Here is a 20,959-nt window from a genome sequence, read left to right on the forward strand (position 1 = left end):
AGTGAAAAGAGTGAACAGCAGAAACATAATTTACACTAAAATTTGAAAAAAAGTAAAAGTCATGAATAAAGACGTTAATAAAAACATGAAGATAAAGAAATCTACACAAAATTAAATTAACACGAAAAGTGAGAGGTTTAGCTAAAAATAAAAAAGAAACGGATAATAAGTGAAGAAATTAACGCCAGTACAGAAAAGAAATGTTTAAGAAACGTAGAAATACTGAACAAAAGCAAAAACAAATGTACAATCAAAGAGAAAGCAATGAACGGAAACAAAACGAAAGAAGAAAAAAAGAAAGAAAAGAACATGGAAAAAAAACATCTGAGACAAGTAAAACCAAAAAGAAAACAACGTAAGATAAACCAAGAATTGAATATAAAAATGAGAAATGAACAACGAAAAAGGACAGAAGTAAACAAAAATAAGAATAAAATGAGAAACAAAACTAAAATGGATAAAGCGTTGGGAACAAGTAAAAAAAAGAAACAAAGATAAATTAAGAAATTAATGAAAATAAAAACAGAACATGTTCAACAAAAAAGGATAAGTAATGAAGGGAATGAATAAAGAAGAAAACAAGCCAGAAAATAGAATGGATAAAACATTGGAAATGAAGGCGGAACTCTAACGAAATATAGACGCATTGGTGATTATATGATATCGTAAAATATCCGTTCTTCAATAGTTGGGCGATATTGGAATCTATTGTCGTCCGTATAATCTTCGGACAACACATTGCCTATCTTAATGACCTTCTTACAATGCAGGAGACCAGAGAACTTGGATGATGTGGACACATTCTAAAGGGATTAGTATAAGAACACGTTCACACACAAATCACTGACTTTAAACAACGCTGAGCCACGTCGGTATTCAGAGAGCCTGATCACGATTTAGGAATATCATACTCTGTAAGCAAATCTTAACCTATTTATTTACTCATCATACGTAATGCCCGGAATATATTCTGCTGGGGTAGTAAAGATGTTACCCTAAATCTTGTGCTAAAAAATCTTCTAACGTATAAACTAAAGTATATTATGAAGTTCCTGCCTATCTAGCATTGATATTAATGCTTGCCAAGATAATCCCATTAAAACATATGTAAATTAGAATAAAGACAAACGGAACGGTAAACATATTTTGTATTTTGTTGATTTAATCGTTTAGTCACATACTTGCAGGGCTACCCGTCGCTGCTCGGAACTGTATAAAAAATGAGAAAATTGAAGTTGATTTTGAATATAGTGCTTTTTATCAAGATAGACGAATTATTAATGTCTACGTATCATTTACTATTTCGAGCAAAATAATAATTTACCTACCGTATGACGAGTGTTACACATGTAAGAAATTAGTGTACCTTCCCTAGGATACGTAAATTACAGCACGTATATGAAATAATTTTATCTTTGCGAGAACGGCTAATGTACAAGATGTATTTAAAATAATATTCTCGACAGGTATTGTGCAGCATATAAGGAATAATTTGTCTTCCCATCAAGGCTACCATAATTTTGAATTGAATATTGAAATCATTTTTAGAAGATGGATCATTAGGATTTCCAAATTAATACATGAACACATTGCCTTGGTTAATGATTAGGCACCCCTAGATTCACAATAAATTTCAACATAACTGTTTTTCCTCCATCACTATCAGCACTATATTTGTAAGAAAAAGTATGTTATTTTGGAAGTTGTTTCGGCAGGATTTTCAAATTAATGCTTAAATACCTTGACACAGTTAAGTAATCAGGCAACCCTTGCTTCATTATCAAATAACACATTACAGTATTTCATTTTTTTCGCCACTACCGACAACAATTCTTGTGGGGGAAAAATAAGTCATTGAAAGTACAGAAAAATTTGAATGCCCCCCAACAGAAACTTGTCCATTTCACCTTCACATAAGACACTTCTAGTGGCTTAATGGAGCGAGTTCCAGAAAAAAGATTCCGAGGTGATTTGCATAAGATGCTTCAAGTGGATTCATGCATTGTATAGAGGTATTTACATGAGACATTTAAAATGTCTTCATGCCTTGTCTGGTGCGATGTATTCATCTATCACATTCAATCATGACCACGCCGGGCCTTCCGCCAATATATATTTCAACCATTCTCATTCCGTCCCAGGCGACGCCGGGTCTTCCGATAGTGTATATTTAAACTTATCTCATTCAATTCCGAGCGACGTCAGGACCGTTTGTTTGTATATATTTCCACCTGTCTCATTCAATTCTAGGCAAGACATAGCTTTCTGATAGTATATACTTCCACCGCGCCACTGACAAAAAATATACATGTAATGAAGTAATGTTTAACTCGTAAACTTTTTCAGACATTTTGCAGTAATGATTTCATATACTTGCACCCCTCTGCTAAAAGTATGCGTGACATAAAGTAATGCTTCAATTGTAAAATGCTTCAACCATTTGGAGACTGACTCCATATTCCGACCCTATTTGTTAAATATATATATGACATAAGGTAACTGTTTCAACACTCTCCGGGGCTGACTTCTTTTTCCCACCCTACTGTTAAAAATATACATGTAATAAATGTTTAATTGTACAACTGTTTCAGCAATATTCGGGAGTGACTTCATATCCTCCACCCCACTATTAATAATATGCATGAAATAAAGTAAGGTTTACATCATAAACTGTTTCAACCATTTCATGCGTTTTACCCTATACACTTAACCCCACTGTTAAAATATATATGAAATAAATTAAGGTTTAAATCGTAAACTGTTTAACCATTTCCCGAACAGACTCCTTATCGAAGACACAACTTGTAAAATATGTAAAAAAACTAACTTCATATGCCCCGCCCCACTGATAATGAGCTCCTTCAATGTTGCTTAACTTTGGTGATCTACAAAGGAGTTGGTATTTCCATGTCATTACCAATCTGATAATGACCAAGTTCAATATTGCTTAAATTTGATGATCTGCATAAAGGATTAAGTAGTTCCAAGTAGTCCCCCATCTGATAATGACCAACCTCAATGTTGCTTAACTTTGATTATGTACATAAAGTATTTGGTATTCCCAAGTAGTAATCCGTCTGATAATGACCAAAATCAACGTTGCTTAATTTTGATTATCTACATAATGCATTTGGTATTCCCAAGTAGTCACCTATCTGATAAGGACCAAATCAGTGTTGCTTAACTTTGGTGATCTACTTAAACATTTGGTATTCCCAAGTAGGCACCCATCTGATAATAATCAAGTTACATGTTGCTTCCAATTTGTTATCTACATAAAAATTTGGTATTCTCAAGTAGTCACCCATCAGATAATGACCAAGCTCAATATTGTTTCATTTTGAATATCTACATAAGGCATACATCTGATCATGGCCAAGCTCAATGTTGCTTAATTTTGTCATCTGCATAACGGATTTAGTATTCCCAAGTAGTCACCCATATTATGATGACCAAACTTAATATTACATACCTTTGTAATCTACATAAAGGATTTAGTTTTCCCAAGTAGACACCTACCTAATGGTGACCAAACTCAATGATGCTTAACTTTGATGATCTAATTAAAGCTGTTGGTATTTCGAATAGTTATCCATCTGATAATGACCAATCTCAATGTTGTTTAACGATAGTAGTCTACATAATGCATTTGAGAAAGAGGTTGCGGGGAAGAGAAAAAGGACATCCCCTACGAGGCTACGATGTATATTTTGAACACTATCAAGGCAGGATGAGTCGTTTCTAGCAGCTTCTACCCAAATGTGGCAACAATATTCCATCCTTGGACTACCTGGCTCTTATATAGGCAGAGAATTGCATCAGCAGTGAAATAGCTACTGGACCGTTAGAATGATCCCACAATTTCTCCAGCGGCCTTAGCAACGGATTTGATGTATGCGTTCCATTCCAGTTCAGGACTAAATGTCAAGCCCCGAAGCTTGTCAAAACACGAGGTCTCCCCAAGACGAGAGCCATTCATTTTACTTGATGCCTGATGGAAATCAGAGCGTTGATGATGTAAAGATAAATCCTTGGTTTTAGATGCATAAAAGTAACTAGCCACTTCTTTCCTCATTGTACTACGTGCTCAAGATCAGAGGAGAGAGAGGAATGGAGAGGACTTAATTGTTTACGGTCTTACATATGCTACCACAGATCGTAGTGTTATTAGCATAAGTGTGTATGAATGATGTAAGGCTGTTACATGCAAGATCATTAATGTAGACAAGGAAGAGATGTTGGTCCAGGGTGGAACCCTGTGGGACACCAGCATTAATAATGTGAGCTCATGATTTCCGCACATCAACTACTACTCTTATGAACCTATTAGAGAAAAATGATTTAATAATTGAGAAGACATTTCCAGCTACACCATAGCTGGAGATCTTGTGAAGTAACCCTTTATGCCATATCTTATCAAAGGTATTTGGTATGCCAGGAACAATTGCCCGAGAAAGTTTGCCTCTGTCGAGATATTCACTAATCCTATGACATATAACTGTAAGCACATATTCTGTAGATGTAGAGGAACATAAACTATATTGCATGTCACTAAGAAGATTATTTTTTGTTGAGCTGGTTGACTACTTCTCTATTTAACAAAGATTCCAACAACTTACTCATGATTCACAGGAGACTTATTGGCCTTACTGAGAGGGAGATGACCGATCAACTAAATTCTTAAATGTAGGTCATATTGATAATATTTTCCAGGGTGATGGGAAGCACTTCTCCTTAAGACAATGTTTAAACAGTTTTGTAAGTATGGGCGCTTGTTCTGGTTGAAGTTTTTTAGTACTATGATGAGCCTAATGCTGTCTTCTGTATTAAATCCTTGCATGCGCAATACCGCAAAATACGTTTGGTTGGTGTTAATGTGAATTTTACATGTAAATTGGCTGATTCTGTACGCGTAAATCATGCATGTGAAGAACAATAGTATTCACTATAAACCATATTTGGTTAATGGATATGATTTCCTGCAAATTTCAATGGTATGTGAGCAGTAGTTTTAGAGTTTACCTGTTAGATATTTACACACACATACGTGTTTTGTTTTATTTGTATAGAATAGAAGAAAAGAAAAAGAGAATATTAGTAGGCTGAAATAACAGTAAATGTAATGTATCAAGAATAAACCGGTAATAGACTTTATACACTCGTAGGTATACTTCTATTATTCGGAATAATTAATCTTAAAGCTATACAATGTAATGTTTATTTAATAATACATCGAAAATATATATTTGAAGATATTGAACATTTAAGCATATATTTATTTAACAAAATGTAGATAACCCGAAAATTAGTAATGAAAGGTTAAACCCACTTTAGCTAAGTTCTATACATGGCGACGGATGTTTCAAAACAGCTCTTCAACTAACGCGAAAAGCTTGAAGATCGTAAACGTCTTTTAAGCTGATAAAATAACCACTGCTATTACTAATAATATTTTTGTTGCTACGACATCTACAACTCTAATATAAACAAAGCAAATTATGGAAGTATATTACATGTGACTGAATTAAACCATTTTTTTAGAATGATACTCTTTTGCTTATACTAAGAAAAAAAAACGATAAGCACCAAGAGTTATGTGAGCAATGCAGGGGAAAGGATCGGGCTTGGATTAAATACCGTTGAAGCAGAAGACAGTAATGTAAGGCTGGCCAGTAGCTCAGGGTTGGTTATGTAGCATTCCTCCAAAAAGGAAGGTAACAGGGAATAAAAAATCATCCAAAGTTGTATTTATACTCTACCCTCGTGTACGGCAGTGTCAATTAAAGATCAGTAAATGTTGGCTGCTGTTGTTTTACGGCATATAAACCCTTTTTATGTTATTTAATGCCGAATACAAGCATTTTGAAGAAAACATTAATGGAATATATATTTTTTTCAAGTTAGTTTCTATTTAACCCATAGTTAGGACCCTAGCAGGTACTACCACTCCAGGTAAGAAAGGACCTAGGAGCAATTGCAATTAAAGAGTGGCTCTATACTCCCCAAAGCCCGCAAGATGTGCCCAACTATTGGATATAGTTTAAGGTCATATCCAGGACGAAAGATCAGTGAAATCTAAAATGTTCTACGTAGCTGAATTTTTTAGAGGTGGATTAGTCTTTCTTATTATTTGTATTAATCGGACTACTGCTATCATCTTTGGTGTAAATTTCACAATGTTTTAGCCGATGTACGGGTCCTTGAGACGCATTGGTAAGAGTACATGTAAAAACCAATTGCGGAATTGATATTCTCCTGAAGGTTGAAGGTTCGATTCTCAGTGTGAGCGACCGAAAAATACAATTACCTTGTACCTCAAACTAGCCCTCCGTGACGTAACAAGAGCATGCTACTACATGAAGTAAGAAAGGGTTCTGTTTGAAATTCGTTTAAATTCCCAAGTTCGACAGAAACATTACCGAGTTCGACAATGTAAACTTGAAAAACGATGGAGGTTATATCGACGGAAACGTTGTTAAAAACACTAAAATGAGAACAATAGTTAAATGCATTCAAAGATAGAAAAGTGTATTTAAAACACAAATATTTTATTTCATTATTAGTATGTCGTCTTACACGTGTATATATATATAGAGAGAGAGATAGAGAGAGAAAGAGAGATAGATAGATAGATAGATAGATAGACAGATATTAGTCCTCGCGCGAAAGAAGTGGACACAGACTGTTTTAAATAATAATAATAGAATTAAAAATAACAAATATGTTCGCTGGCGAGTACTACTATTAAGCGTAATCAGTTATACATACCTTTTGAAATTTTCATCTCTATTTTTCTCGTTACCTATTCAATATGTTTTATGAAACCTATATGAAATATGTTCCTTATTAAATTCTACAGATTTTCTATTCTGAAAGAAGTTTAAAAAATTTAATCTGAAAATGTTTTAATTTTTCTGTTAAAAAATTATGATTTTCACATTATTCAGTCGTATATAACAAATAGGGAGTTGCAAAAAGGAGTTGTGGTGCGAGAGAAAATGCACACTGAAACAGAGAGAATATTCAGACCTGTAATAATACAAAGAGGGGGTTGAAAAAGTAAGTTGTAGTTTGAGGAGAAATACAAACTGAAATAGAGAGTATGAGAGGTTTTATAAATACATGCACAACCACATTCATTAGTTTTAAATCACAGTTAATAAATTAAATAAAATATAATCTTATAAAGATACGATACAAGTAGGAAAAGTATTTCATCCAAGGCATGAAAATTTTTAAACGAAATGTTTTTACTATTGGCTTTAGAAATTCATCTTAAAAGGGCACTTTTATACATTTTACAAAGAAAGGTATATACTTTTTATACCTTACGTTGTAAAATTTATAAAAGTTCACTTTGAAGATAAACACATTTCAAATTGAATCTTCTACCTGTATTTTTAAAGCCTATAGTAAAAACATGTTGTTTAAGACTTATCATGACCTTGTATGAAATGCTTTTCTAACTTGTATGCATATATATATATATATATATATATATATATACACGGATATATATATATATATATATATATATACACACGGATATATATATATATATATATATATATATATATATATATATATATATATATATATATATTCCAGGTAGAAATATATCCCAAAATTACGAATAATTGAAAGGGATGTTAGTAGTGCTCGATCAAAGAGAGCAAATTATATATTTTTTTTATTCTTCTGTAAATGCAGTCATGTCTTGCTACGATATGCAGACCGTTTCAATCATATTGTATTTAACTAGGAAAGAAAAATTAAATAAGAATAATTAAGTTTAAATTATAGTTTAACTGTACCTATTCCCTAACATATATTTGTATTTATCTTAAAGTGAAAAGTCCCAAAAATATAATTTTGATTGCATTCATTCTAAGATTAATTAAATATTATAAGGAAATGATGCTTTTAAATGGAGAAATAAAGTTTTTTTTAAAGAATACACTATAGATCATCTGAAAAGACTATTAAACTAAAAAAATTGAAAGGTTACGGTATTTAAAAATTCTTTAGAAAATCCATCGAATATTATGTAGGTAAACACCCTTTTATATACGAAAACTTTATTAAAAATCTAAATATTATAAAAATATTAAAAAAATAAATAAAAACAAAAAATAAAATAAAACATAAAATAAAATAAGTAAAGTACAATAATTATGAATCATGAAAAACATTGATACTGATATAAATGAATATTAATTAAACACACAGTACATACATGTACATCTGATTTTGTGGGTGCGTATCCGCGCTATATCTGTATACATGCGTGTTTGTATGCGTTTTATATATATATATATATATATATATATATATATATATATATATATATATATATATATATATATGAAAGCAAATAAAAGCTAAAATTCCTACTATTTTATAAGCATCAATATTCCAACTTATTCAAATATGAATTAAATAAATATCCACTCCGATACAAATAGGAAAAAGTCAACGTTAATTTCAAAACAATGGATACAACTGAAAAGAATAAGGAATAAACAATAAATAAATTAAGAAATTGAATGAAATACGTTTTATTTTTTACTGATAGACTAGTTGACCCAATTTAGTTAAAATTGAGACACTTTTAAATTACTTTATTAATTATATATTCACTACCGCCTTCGCCTGTAACCATGAAACTGTTTTCACACCTCTCCAATATTTCCTCCCCTACGGTTTTCACACCCTCATTATATTATTATGTTTCCCCCTCCTACTTACCATATTCTCTAACTTTTCCTAAAAGCTACTTTTTTTATAACTTCCTCCTTCTTTTTACAGAAACTTGATTTTTTTAAAAATTAATTTAATCTCATAAGAACTTTATTTTTTGCTTATTTCAAGTCATGGCAATATTTCTCTCCTCAGAATTATAAAAGGTCTGGAACCTTTTAATTTTTGTACTTTAATTTTTTTTCCTGGTGAAATAAAATATCATTGAAACGGTCTGCACATCGTAGCAAAATATAACTGTATTTACATAAAGAACATATATATATATATATATATATATATATATATATATATATATGCGTGTGTATATATATATACATATATATATATATATATATATATATATATATATAAGTGAGAATATGTGTGCGGGCACTTCTCAACCTATATACTCAACACATCTTAGATCTACAAAATTGAAATTTGTTATATGGTGAAGAACATTTAACTCGGTTTTCCTCCGGGAAAATTGTGTTAAGAGGTTAAAATCGAAAATTTATACGTGTAGGATCGTCGGACTCTTACATCTTTCTCAACTGTTTCACGAATGCGCATGAGCAATTCCTTTCATATTACAGATTACTTATATTAATAAAAAGCAACGTTTGAAATACATTATTATTAGGGTTGTGGCAAACCGGCCTAATCGTTATAATACTCGACTGACTACCTTTAGGTTTTGTTTGTGATCTCATCTTGGGTAATGTATGTATTTACAATACGTAACGTGCTTAGAAAAAGACATAATACTTGCATATTCATGCCTCAGTTTTTGTCTTACTTAACAAATAATATTTAAGAGTATTTTACTAGCAGGCGGCGAACTAGTAAGTATATATATATATATATATAGTCATCCACATACAGTAGTGTTTCGCTGTTTCACAGCTCATCAGTGCGGCTAGACAGGCAACTACCTCAAGCTAGGATTGAAACCCGACCGTTTATACGGCAGTCAAGGCTTCTAACCATTACGCTATTGGCGGCCGCTTGAACGAGTAGTGAGTTTTAACGATGTTTTGATATCGTCCGAAATACCTCCGCTCGATTTGTTTACACAAAGAGCGTCGCTTATATGCTAATGGTAATTCGTTTTTCACTTCTCAATATGCTCAACTCAAGGTGAGGAGCACTATAGTCATCCACATACAGTACTGTTTCGCTGTTTCACAGCTCATCAGTGCGGCTAGACAGGCAACTACCTCAAGTTAGGATTGAAACCCGACCGTTTATACGGCAGTCAAGGCTTCTAACCATTACGCTATTGGCGGCCGCTTGAACGAGTAGTGAGTTTTAACGATGTTTTAGATATCGTCCGAAATACATATATATATAATACGTATTACAGTTAAGTTTACCAAAATAATCCAGGTCCTGGATATGACCTTGAACTATGTCCAGTAGTGAGGCTCCTGCTTGCGCGCTTTGGGGAGTGTGGAGCCACCCTTTAATTGCCATTGCTCCCAGGTCCACTCTGACCCGGTGGTAGTACCTGTTAGGGTCCCAACTATGGGTTAAATAGAAACCGACTTGAAAACAAATATATTCTATTAACAAATTTTTCTTTAAAATCTTTGGATTCGGCATGAAATAACCCGGAAAGAGTTGATATGCCATAAAACAAAAACAACCAACCAACCAATTTACCAAAATAATCCAAAATGGAAAAAATAAAGTAAATATGGAAGGGTTAATCTCAACCAAATCTTATAAGTTCTGTCTATTATATCTTTGTGTTTATTTTAATTTTTCTGCATCCATCTACACACACACACGCTTACTCACAAACATACGCACTCACGCACAGGCACACACAGACACACACACCCACGATGATATTGGTAAATCCTTGCCAACTTTGTTCAATATTCGTTGCGTTGTACGAATTACTAAAATATAGTACTTGGTCGCCCTTTCTCTAAACATAAGATGATAAAAAATAGAATAAAAAGTAAAACATACAGAAAAATAAGTAAATACCATCAATTAAATATCAGCGCATAAGACAGTGTGCCTAATTCATTTCTTTAGTCTGTCACGTACTATTTCGAATTTAAACATTTAAATATATATATATATATATATATATATATACATATATATATATGTATACATATGCACATATATATATCTATATATATAAATAAATATATATATACACACACACACACACACACACACACATATATATATATATATATATATATATATATATATATATATATATAGGCGTCGCTCAATAGCTGGAGAATTAATGTAGAGAGTTGTATCTTTTAGTTTCGATTGTAGCCTATTTCAACCGTTAAATATATATATATATATATATATATATATATAAAATATTATTATTAATGGTATTATTATTATTATTATTATTATTATTATTATTATTATTATTATTATTATTATTACTATTATTATTTTTATAATTTTTTAATTATTTTTTTAGTTTATCACACCATAATATATAAAGTTCAACACAGAAATAGATAGAGAAATTTCTCTATAATAATTCATATGTTATCTACATGAATTATTTGATCATATATACGGCTTGCGTGTAATCACTTGAAAACCAAAATCTAAACAGTCTGCAACGCTTAATTAAGGTCTGCATACTGTTTAGATTTTGGTTTTCAACATTATAATTGAAGTAATCTATCTAGGTTTTGAACAATGCAATTTTATAAGAACTTAAAACGAAAATTCCTTCATGCAATTTAGTTGATATAATTATTGAAAAGAAAAACACGTATTTACAACCAATATATGAGTTGGGCACGGCTCCCAGTTTGGGAACTATTATTCTGAAATCTTACTGTTTTTGTCACATTTCTATTCTTTACATTGCCAGAAGTAAACTTTAAGTAGTTCTTTTATTTCTTTATAGATTTCCTTTCAAATACGTTTATTTATCTAGTTTTATGTAACTGTTTTTCTTTTATATATTGTCAGATGATATCTCTTTTCTTTTCACTCTCAGATAAAACGGACATAAGTGTAATAGAAACCAATAATTGGATTACTACAAAGGTCTGGAATAATAGCACTGAGTGCAGCGGAAACTATCGCAAAAGCACGAAGATAACAACGAGATAAGCAAAAATATTCTGTAGAAACGGAAAAAAAAATCTTCGTAAGATATGGGTCTCTGTTATATAACTAGTAGAACTGATCGCTAGTTCGGCCAATGTTGTCTCTCAATGATGTTGTAAAAAGAAACAGTTCCTCGTCTTTAGTATTAAAACCACTGTTTCTATGAGCGTTGTCTATGGCAATTAAAGTTTCCCTCAATACATTCTAAAACATAACGAAAATCTGTTCTTCCTTGCAAGTCTTGGGTGAAATCAGGCTTAACTGGTTCATTGAATCAAATGCGTAAAGTTGGGAAAAAAAAACGTTACAGAAAAATACCACGACACATATTTTACTGTTCACTGATTTTTTTTTATCTAATATCTATCTGGAAAATACCATGTAAAATAATGTCTAATACATAAAAAACTGAGTTTAGAAAACTGTTTTAATCGATGCGAATTCCAAACACATTAAGACACTCGTTGCTGTGGAAAAAACGTATCCTTTTTTTTTTTAAATTTGCAATACATCAGGCAAATCACCTCATTTCTTGCACTTTAAACATATACATGTTTTCAAAGCGATTTACGTAAACATATATAACCGACGGAGAGCGGATTTTAATAGTGCTCGAATTATTCCAAGAAAAAATTATTTTGTTACGTTCAAATTGAAGTTTATATTAATCAACAGTTAAGTGTGAATAAAGTCAAACTGCTAGCTTAGAGTCGGGCTAAAACATCTGGATTTTTCTATCAATCTATCTTCCGAAACACCGCCCATATATATATATATATATATATATATATATATATATATATATATATATATATATATATATAAATGTATATACATATAGTCTATAATTATATATATGTATATAAATACACACACCCACAAACATATATATATATATATATATATATATATATATATATATATATATAGGGAGGAAAATTTAGCCTGCGTTGAGGAAGAAAGACGGAAAAAGTGGCAATAATTAAATGAATATATATATATATATATGTGTGTGTGTGTGTGTGTGTGTGTGTGCATATATATATATATATATATATATATAAATATATATATACGTTTTATTTTTTAGTACCGTTTTTTTTCGGTTTAGTTACATTATTGTTTCAGCTACGCAACCGTTTTTTGTCCGTTATGTAGCCTCCTCAGTCTTTACAGAAAAGTTCGTTTATGGCGAAATGTAAAAATAATGTAACTAAACAGAAAAAAACGGCAATAAAAAATAAAACGCATATTTGCTCTACAACAGTACTGAGCACTTTCTTCAGGTTTTTATTAATTACCATTTCTACTATGTATATATATATATATATATATATATATATGCCTATCTATATATTCTAGTTGGTGAAGTGCTTATATTTCTTACTTGAAGAGGTCTACTGTGCGTAACAAATGTCATTATATGTGTCGTGGCAGCTCCTTTGTTAAATGGTTTATTTTACGGTTATATTTAAGCATGCTTGATAGAAGAGTGAAAACAAAATATAACATTTTTTAAATCTATCCAATATACCTTTCTCACACAATGCTTCAAGCAAACTACATCTTACACACAGATACACATACACACATATATATATATATATACACATATGTTTATTTTAATAATGCTCCCATACTAGTATATGTGTGTGTGTGTATGTAAAGTAACATTTGTCTGCGTGTCTGCGTATGTGCGTTCGTTTTTTACAGATTCTACAACGTCTCGACCGTTTTTAAGTAGATTTTCAACAAATGCACTTAATGTATCTGTCAGTGTAATGTAGGTTTTGTATCGGAATGTCTTTGATAAGTATCGACAACGAAATGAGAAAGAAACGATGAAAGAGAAAACAGGCATTTTTGACTAAAGTTAATACCTGATTGAATCAACATAACATTTGAGAACTTATTTATTAAACTAGCAGAAATGACAAGCATATAAAATTAACAGTCGCTTCTTTTTATGGCGAAGGCGAGTTCAAAATTAATGGTGTTGTTTAAAGCACAGTTCTTCCATTGTATTTGAGATTTTAATTTTAAACTTCAGGTCATTATTACCACACATGCAGAAATGGCAGGCATATAAAATTAACTATACGTTCTTTTATATGACAAAGATGCGTTTGAAATAAATGGCAGTGTTTATAGCAAAATTGAATCATGGTACTTTAGTTTTGCATCGGTACGTTTAAAAAGAATTTCATACAATCAGCAGCAGATTCCGAAACGCGCAATGTATATGGTAATCTATGTCACAGCGGTGAGGGATGTGAAGTTTTCTTCCTGATGCATAGACATTGGGTCCCAACAAATGCAGGCAATCAGTTAATTTGATTTAAAAATTGCTGATTTCATTAGTACCGATGACAATGCGAGGGTAAAACATAAGTTGATCGTCATTTCAGTTTTGACTCGAAAATAGCTGGGACGATTTTTTATTGAATTCAACACTTATATATTTGATGTGTCTTGTAGTGTTCTTACGCAGGTGTTGTATGCAGTTGCGTCTACTTAAAATAAAACTAAGCAATCAAGATATCCGATCAAAGAAAGAACTCCAATTTTAACGAAAGGTAAGATCTTTTTTACAGCCTTACATAACAATCGATTTAAGAAGTTAAATCACCTATCACGCACAAAGTCCCAAGCTATAAATTGAACTGAATATTATTCATAAATCGGACGCGCGTTCGATACTTAACTTTTGTGCGTTTTACTTTAATTTATGTGACTTAGATTGTTTATAAATCCACCTGGCTTCCCTACACTGACGGTCAGTATGCAAGTCTCCTTTTCTCACAACTTGCCCTGCGCTTTGTTCATCCTCAATTCTGTTTCCACGCCGATTTTCCGATCAGTCGGTTGTATCAGTTAAGATATAAAGGAAATATAATAAGACCTCAAACGGTCCTATCCAGCGTACAGTATATCGATACTCTGTTGATGACCGAGATAGCTTCGCTTCCTTTATATCAGAGTTCTATGATTTAAAAGAATGTGTCATCTATGATATAAAACCTGCCGCAATGGTAAATTGTATATATATAGCGCTAAATATTCTTTTAAAAAATCCCAGCAAAAACCTGACAACCAGGCGTAGGTCCCTCTAAGTTATGCTGCTGTTATAGCTCAGAGAAATAACCTTTTTCATCAGAAATATTGGAAAGGATAAAAATCTTGGGTTGCTCACGAATTGAACAACAGCCAAAACAAAACGCCGTTATGAAGTGCAATGTTCCTTTATGCAACAAGAACGACCTGTTTCTTCAGTGAGTTGGGACTTGCGATAAAAAGTTGGGTCTTTACGACAACTGACGATACAGCTCAGAGGTTAGACGCTGATGAAGCCGCCGACTCTTCCCGAAGCAAGAATTGCAGCAACTCAAGTTCATCTGATAGTTTGGTGGTCTGTGACCGGTCTTATCCATTACAGTTTTTGAATGTAAGCGAAACTACTACGGCGGATTAGTCAACCGTAAACAACTCAATTTTACTTCAGGAGAATGACCGATCACACATTGCAAAACCGACCCTACAGGAATTAGACGAATTGAGCTACGACACTCTTCCTCATCTGCAATACTCTCACCTATAGACTACCACTTTTTTAAGTATGTTGACAACTTTTTTACGTAAGAATACTTCAAACACCTAAGGCCTTTAGAGACTGCATTACCACAAGAACGGAAGAGTTGTAGGTTACTGGCATAAATACAATTGTTTTGTGCTGGGAAATGTGTGTTGATGTTGGTGGTATTTATTTTGATTAAGATTTTTTGTTCGAGCCGAGATATGTCAATCTGAATTTAAAAGTAAAAAAAAAATGCGTGAACTTTCCTGTCAGCCTGACAGATTATCGGTTGAGAATCAGAAAAAAAAATTATACTATATTAGAGTACTATTTAATACAGTGCAATGTGTTTTATTTTGAGTTTAGCTTGGTTAAAACTCTATATTTCGAGTGAAAATATTGCATAAATCTCACAGTTTGAGTGATATCAAATTTCATTCACTTAAACAGTTCAAATTTAAAAACAAATAAAACAAAACACACAAACCTACGAAACTAAACAGAAAAAATTATAAATAACAGGAATGAAAATAGTCATACATATTAAACTTACTCATATCTCCTAAAAACTACATCCCAGTTGTATATCTTGTCAAACATCACAATAAAGCACATACGAATTAAATGTAACAACAGAGAAAAATTTCTACAAAGAAAAATATTAAGAATGTATTCGATAAAAAACCCACATTATAGGTTAAACAAATTGGCCTTCAATTATTTTTTTTAACAAGAACTCACTTATACAATAGTTAGACCAAGAAATAAAGACTCCTTAAGCCCATAGATACTCGGCATAAATAACCTAAACGGTTGATATGCTGTAAAACTCAACGAAACAAACAATCAAACAGTCAACTGCTGCTATTTTTCTTGCATATTTTATTCTCTTAGAGAAATGGCTTTATTAAAATATTTACTAGTAATTGCTAATAAGGAAAAGTCGTTTATTCGCTCTCGAATGACATTTGATGCGTTCTGAAATGGTAAAAGCGAATGTAATTGGTAAGCAAGAGTTGAACAAGTTTCAACCACTTTCCTCCTGAATTGGCAATGCATTATCCCAGTGTCAAGGAAAAGTTCAGGAAGGCTGGAAAAAATGTAAAGATAAGTGGAGAGAAGAAACGCAGGATATTCCAAAAATATTAATCAATTTCAGTACTGTCCCGGCTCAACGATGCTTAACTTTGGTCACTTCGTATGTCCCTGTGTATCAACGTAGTGATGCCGGATGATTTTATGTTGAAATGAATCATAAATGAACAAGGTCAAATATACGCTATAGTTGCGCATGAATTCTAACAGAACTTACGATATCTGTGTTAAAAAATACATATCTAAAAGAGAAATTTGAAAGACGTGTAACTCACATATGTTTATGCTGCTATTGAATAAAGTCATACGTTCATCAACAAATGCCCACTAGGAGATTAGGAAAAACGGTTTACTTACCTTTGATTGTGTCAGAAAGAAAAATGAATAGGAGAAAGAAGACGGGCGATCGAGCAACAAACATGCTACGGCTTGTCAAGCAACGGTCCTTTGTAGAATAGGGCATTTTCCTGAACGTACTAGTCAATGTGTTGCTGTGTGCATTTAGTCAACTGAAGTGCTTTCTACACTTCGCCTCACTCAGTAAAGCCCTGGAAGTATACAAAAAAAATAAAATTATTTAAATTTACTGTCAAATTTACATACAATATTATTAAAATTATAGTCACGTGGAAGCTAAATGATACATCCAGGCGTCTTATTCATTTGGAAAACAGTTCTCTCATGTGTCTTGATAGAGTTCAAAATAGACTTCGTAGCCTCGTAAGGGATTTCCTTTTATCTTCCTGCAACCTCTTTCTTACAGAAGAGATGTTGCAAGTTTTTCTCTGCTTTATCGTTATTTTCATGCCAAGTGCTCGGCTGAGCTCCAATCTACGGTCTCTCTAGCCAAACTTTCACGAAAAACACCAGTCTAGCAGAAAACCCTATCACTAATTTCCCCCCCTCACTCTTTACCTGTGCCTAAACCTAAACGTAGATTCCATAGGCAAAGGTTCTTTATTAGAACTGCGCGCCCATGGAATTGACTTCAATTTTCCTGCTTTCCAGCTGACTACAATATGGTTTTCTTCAAGTCTAACGTAAACAAGTTTTTGATGAGCCGTTCCATATAAGTTAACAAACTTACCGAATTCCCATTACTAACGATTTCTATATTGTCCAATTTATACTATACAATCTTCAATCCTTATCCTCGCGTGGCATCTTGGCCTTGATAAGTGGTAATGCATATGTAAAATAAAATCCCTGCGTATCAAGCATTAATTATTAATCTCAAATCATGTTACAGTACGTTTTAGCCTATTTATGCAGAATAGCCCCCAATGTATTACGACTAATGATATGCTATACGGATGATCCATGCATAGCTGATTCTACTATTTTTACATCCAACATATGACGTATATATATATAAATTCATAAAGCGGCAAACAATATAGCCTTTATATGTAAAAAATATTATATACAACGGTTATTGATAGAAGTAGGACTTATAGGAAACGATTCGGATACTTATAAAGTAAGTAATAGTAATTTAGATAATATTATTTTGAATAATAGTATTATTAATGAAAAAGTAGGATTAAAGTTAGAAGATAAACACAAAAATCTTCCATGTATGTATTGGATACCTAAAATGCATAAAAATCCAGTTGGGGCTAGATTTATTGTAGGTTCAAAGACGTGCATCACTAAACCTCTAAGTAAAGTTATATCTAAAATATTTAAATTAATTATAAATCAAATAAATAATTTTCACCTGAAAAGTAAATTCTATAGTAATATAAATCTATTTTGGGTAGTAAATAATTCCAAACCAGTGAAAGAAAAATTAGATAAAATAAATTCCAGAATAAAAGCAAAATCTATAGCTACTTATGATTTTTGTACGCTATATACTAAAATTCCGCACGAAAAACTTATAAAAGAATTAAATGATACTGTAGATTTGGCTTTTCAAGGTGGAAAAGGTAAATATATAGACTTTTCAAACTCTAATGCTTTCTGGTGTAAAAATAAAAATAGCAAAACTAGTATTTCTAAAGGTATTTTAAAAATGCTTGTAAGTCATCTTATTAAAGAATGCTATTTTCAAATAGGAAATAAAATATTACTCCAAACGATAGGTATCCCAATGGGATTGGATCCGGCACCATTTTGGGCAAATTTGTATTTACATAGACTCGAGTATATATATATGTCATCATTATTAAAAACAGATATATCTAAAACATATAACTTTCATGGGTGTAGGAGATTTATAGATGACCTTATATGCATAAACAATAATGATGAATTCGAAAAAAATAAACATCTTATATATCCAAACGAACTAAAATAAAATTGTGAACATAGAGGACAACAGGCTACATTTCTGGATTTAGATATAAAAATTGAGGATGGAATTTTTCTTTATAAAATATTTGATAAAAGAAACGCTTTCCCCTTTAAAATAGTACGTATGCCCCATAAGGATAGCACCTGCCCCGTTTTTGTGTTTTATGGAACCATTATGTCAGAGTTTTTGAGAATAGCTCGCGTTACTCTAAAATTAACAGATTTTATACCACCAGTTTCTAGCTTAGTAATAAGGATGATAAAACAAGGTGGAGATAAAAATAAAATATTTAAACAGTTAAATAAAGCATTTGTTCGTTATCCTGATGCTTTTGAATCGTTTAAGATAAACCAGATTATATTGATAAAGGAAATCCAAAACTATATTAGCAATGTATAAATGTAGTTATAATTACATATAATAAATTTATATAGTTAAAAAAAAAAAAAAAAAATGTATATATGTAAAAATAAAATATTTTTAACCTTTATATATCTAATTTTAAATAAATAAGAATGTAAATATACAAACTACTAACTATAGTGGGGGTGATAAGTAGTTAAATGGATTAATCCAAATCTTATAAATATAAGACTGATTAATTAAAAAATTAAAAAATGTATCCATTTTAAATGTGGAAATTGATGAATCGCACAGGTAAGAAATTCATTTTTATACTATGAAAAGGTTAGTAATTACAATTAAGAATAGGAAATTGTGAAAAAAAATTTTTGTAACTTGTCTTCTTCCTAAGATTAAGGGTGGTGGTGTTTGATCAACACTGCTGGGGAGCCATGATGTAATACACTGTTTTGTTTTTAAATCCCCGAAACAGTGTTTCATGGTAAACAACTGATGATCCCTTAAAAAATATAAAAATTGGTATTATAGTAAATTTGAGAGTTGATGCAGTGATTGCAGGTGATTAAATGACTTACTGACTAGATGTTTTTTTTTAATGAATGATAAAAAATAATTTTTTGTGTGGTTTCAAATGTTAAAAACTTCAAAGACTATATATATATATATATATATATATATATATATATATATATATATATATATATATATATACGTGTATGGGTGTATGGCTGTGTATTTTTCTATTATTAATAAAAACACGTTGGTGTTTGTGAGATTTCCATTCTCATAGGTTCAAAAACGACAGAGCCTATCTTTTTCAAATTCAGAAATTCATCTGATAAGTATAGAACAAAGAAAAAAATTCCAAACATATAAAACATAATCCTTCTTTCTTATAGCGGAAAAAAGGAATTTTACAGGAAAATATTATATGTTACACTGGCCAACGGAAAATAAATGCAATCTCAGGAAATAAGTTCTTCTAAAAACTCAAAGTTAATGATAACTAGAGGTACAGCTAATTTGGAGAGAGGAAGAAAGAGAGAGAGAAAGAGATAGAAAGAAAGAGAGAGAACATTTTTGTTAATAATTAGTAATAAGGTAAATTAAAGGTTGTGTAAATTAGCGGCAAAGTGGTTAGTATATTTAGAAAATCAGTTGTAAAAATAATAATCTTCTGAACGTAGAAATTTCAGCCCTTAGTGTAGGCTACCGAAAAATACAAACATAAAACTGCCAAATACTTAAGGCCTATATATTGTTATTGCTGTCCGAAGTTTAGGATGTTATCTCCATAAACTAAATAAAGAGCTTTGTCCAAATTTCCGATTTCGGCAAAAACGTTCCCGATTCATTTTAAGGAGTTCGGAGATCACATCCACCGAAACGTTGTAAAATCAAGATAGGAAAATTACACGATAATGATACAAAAGAAAGTCAGTTTAATCCTGAAGTGTCAACCATGTTCCAATTCTGAGTGTCTAATTGTATTTTATTTAGTTATACAACGTTGAAATGTGTGCAAAAGAATTATCTTTTCAATGTATATAGTTCTCTGTTAAGCGCGTATTGGCATCACCAAAGCTACACAAAAAATGTTTCTAAGACAATAAATAAAACTGTAATAAAAAAAAAGTCCTTAAGATAAATTCCGCAATTTATATTTACTTTACAAACGGGATAATGTCTATGAGCTAAGTATTTAAAATAATTTAATTTCACTCTTGATTTTGAAGGGGAAGGGCATTGTACATTCCCGCTACAACCATTAA

At 31.5% G+C, this 20,959-nt stretch overlaps 1 protein-coding gene across 6 annotated transcripts in view; it reads right to left on the reverse strand.

The window, feature by feature from the left end:
• LOC145259312 (uncharacterized) overlaps nt 1-20,959 on the reverse strand; it is a 2,114,304-nt gene that overhangs the window by 1,292,784 nt on the left and 800,561 nt on the right. For all 6 annotated transcript variants that reach the window (XM_080117200.1, XM_080117201.1, XM_080117198.1 and 3 more), the window contains exon 3: nt 16,883-17,073. In XM_080117200.1, coding sequence (XP_079973326.1) covers nt 16,883-16,988 — 106 coding nt within the window. In that variant the 5' untranslated portion in view covers nt 16,989-17,073. The remainder of the gene's footprint in view (nt 1-16,882; nt 17,074-20,959) is intronic.

This window comes from Euprymna scolopes, chromosome 34 (assembly GCF_053919585.1).
Source record: "Euprymna scolopes isolate OS-2025 chromosome 34, ASM5391958v1, whole genome shotgun sequence".
Lineage (NCBI taxonomy): Eukaryota > Metazoa > Mollusca > Cephalopoda > Sepiida > Sepiolidae > Euprymna > Euprymna scolopes.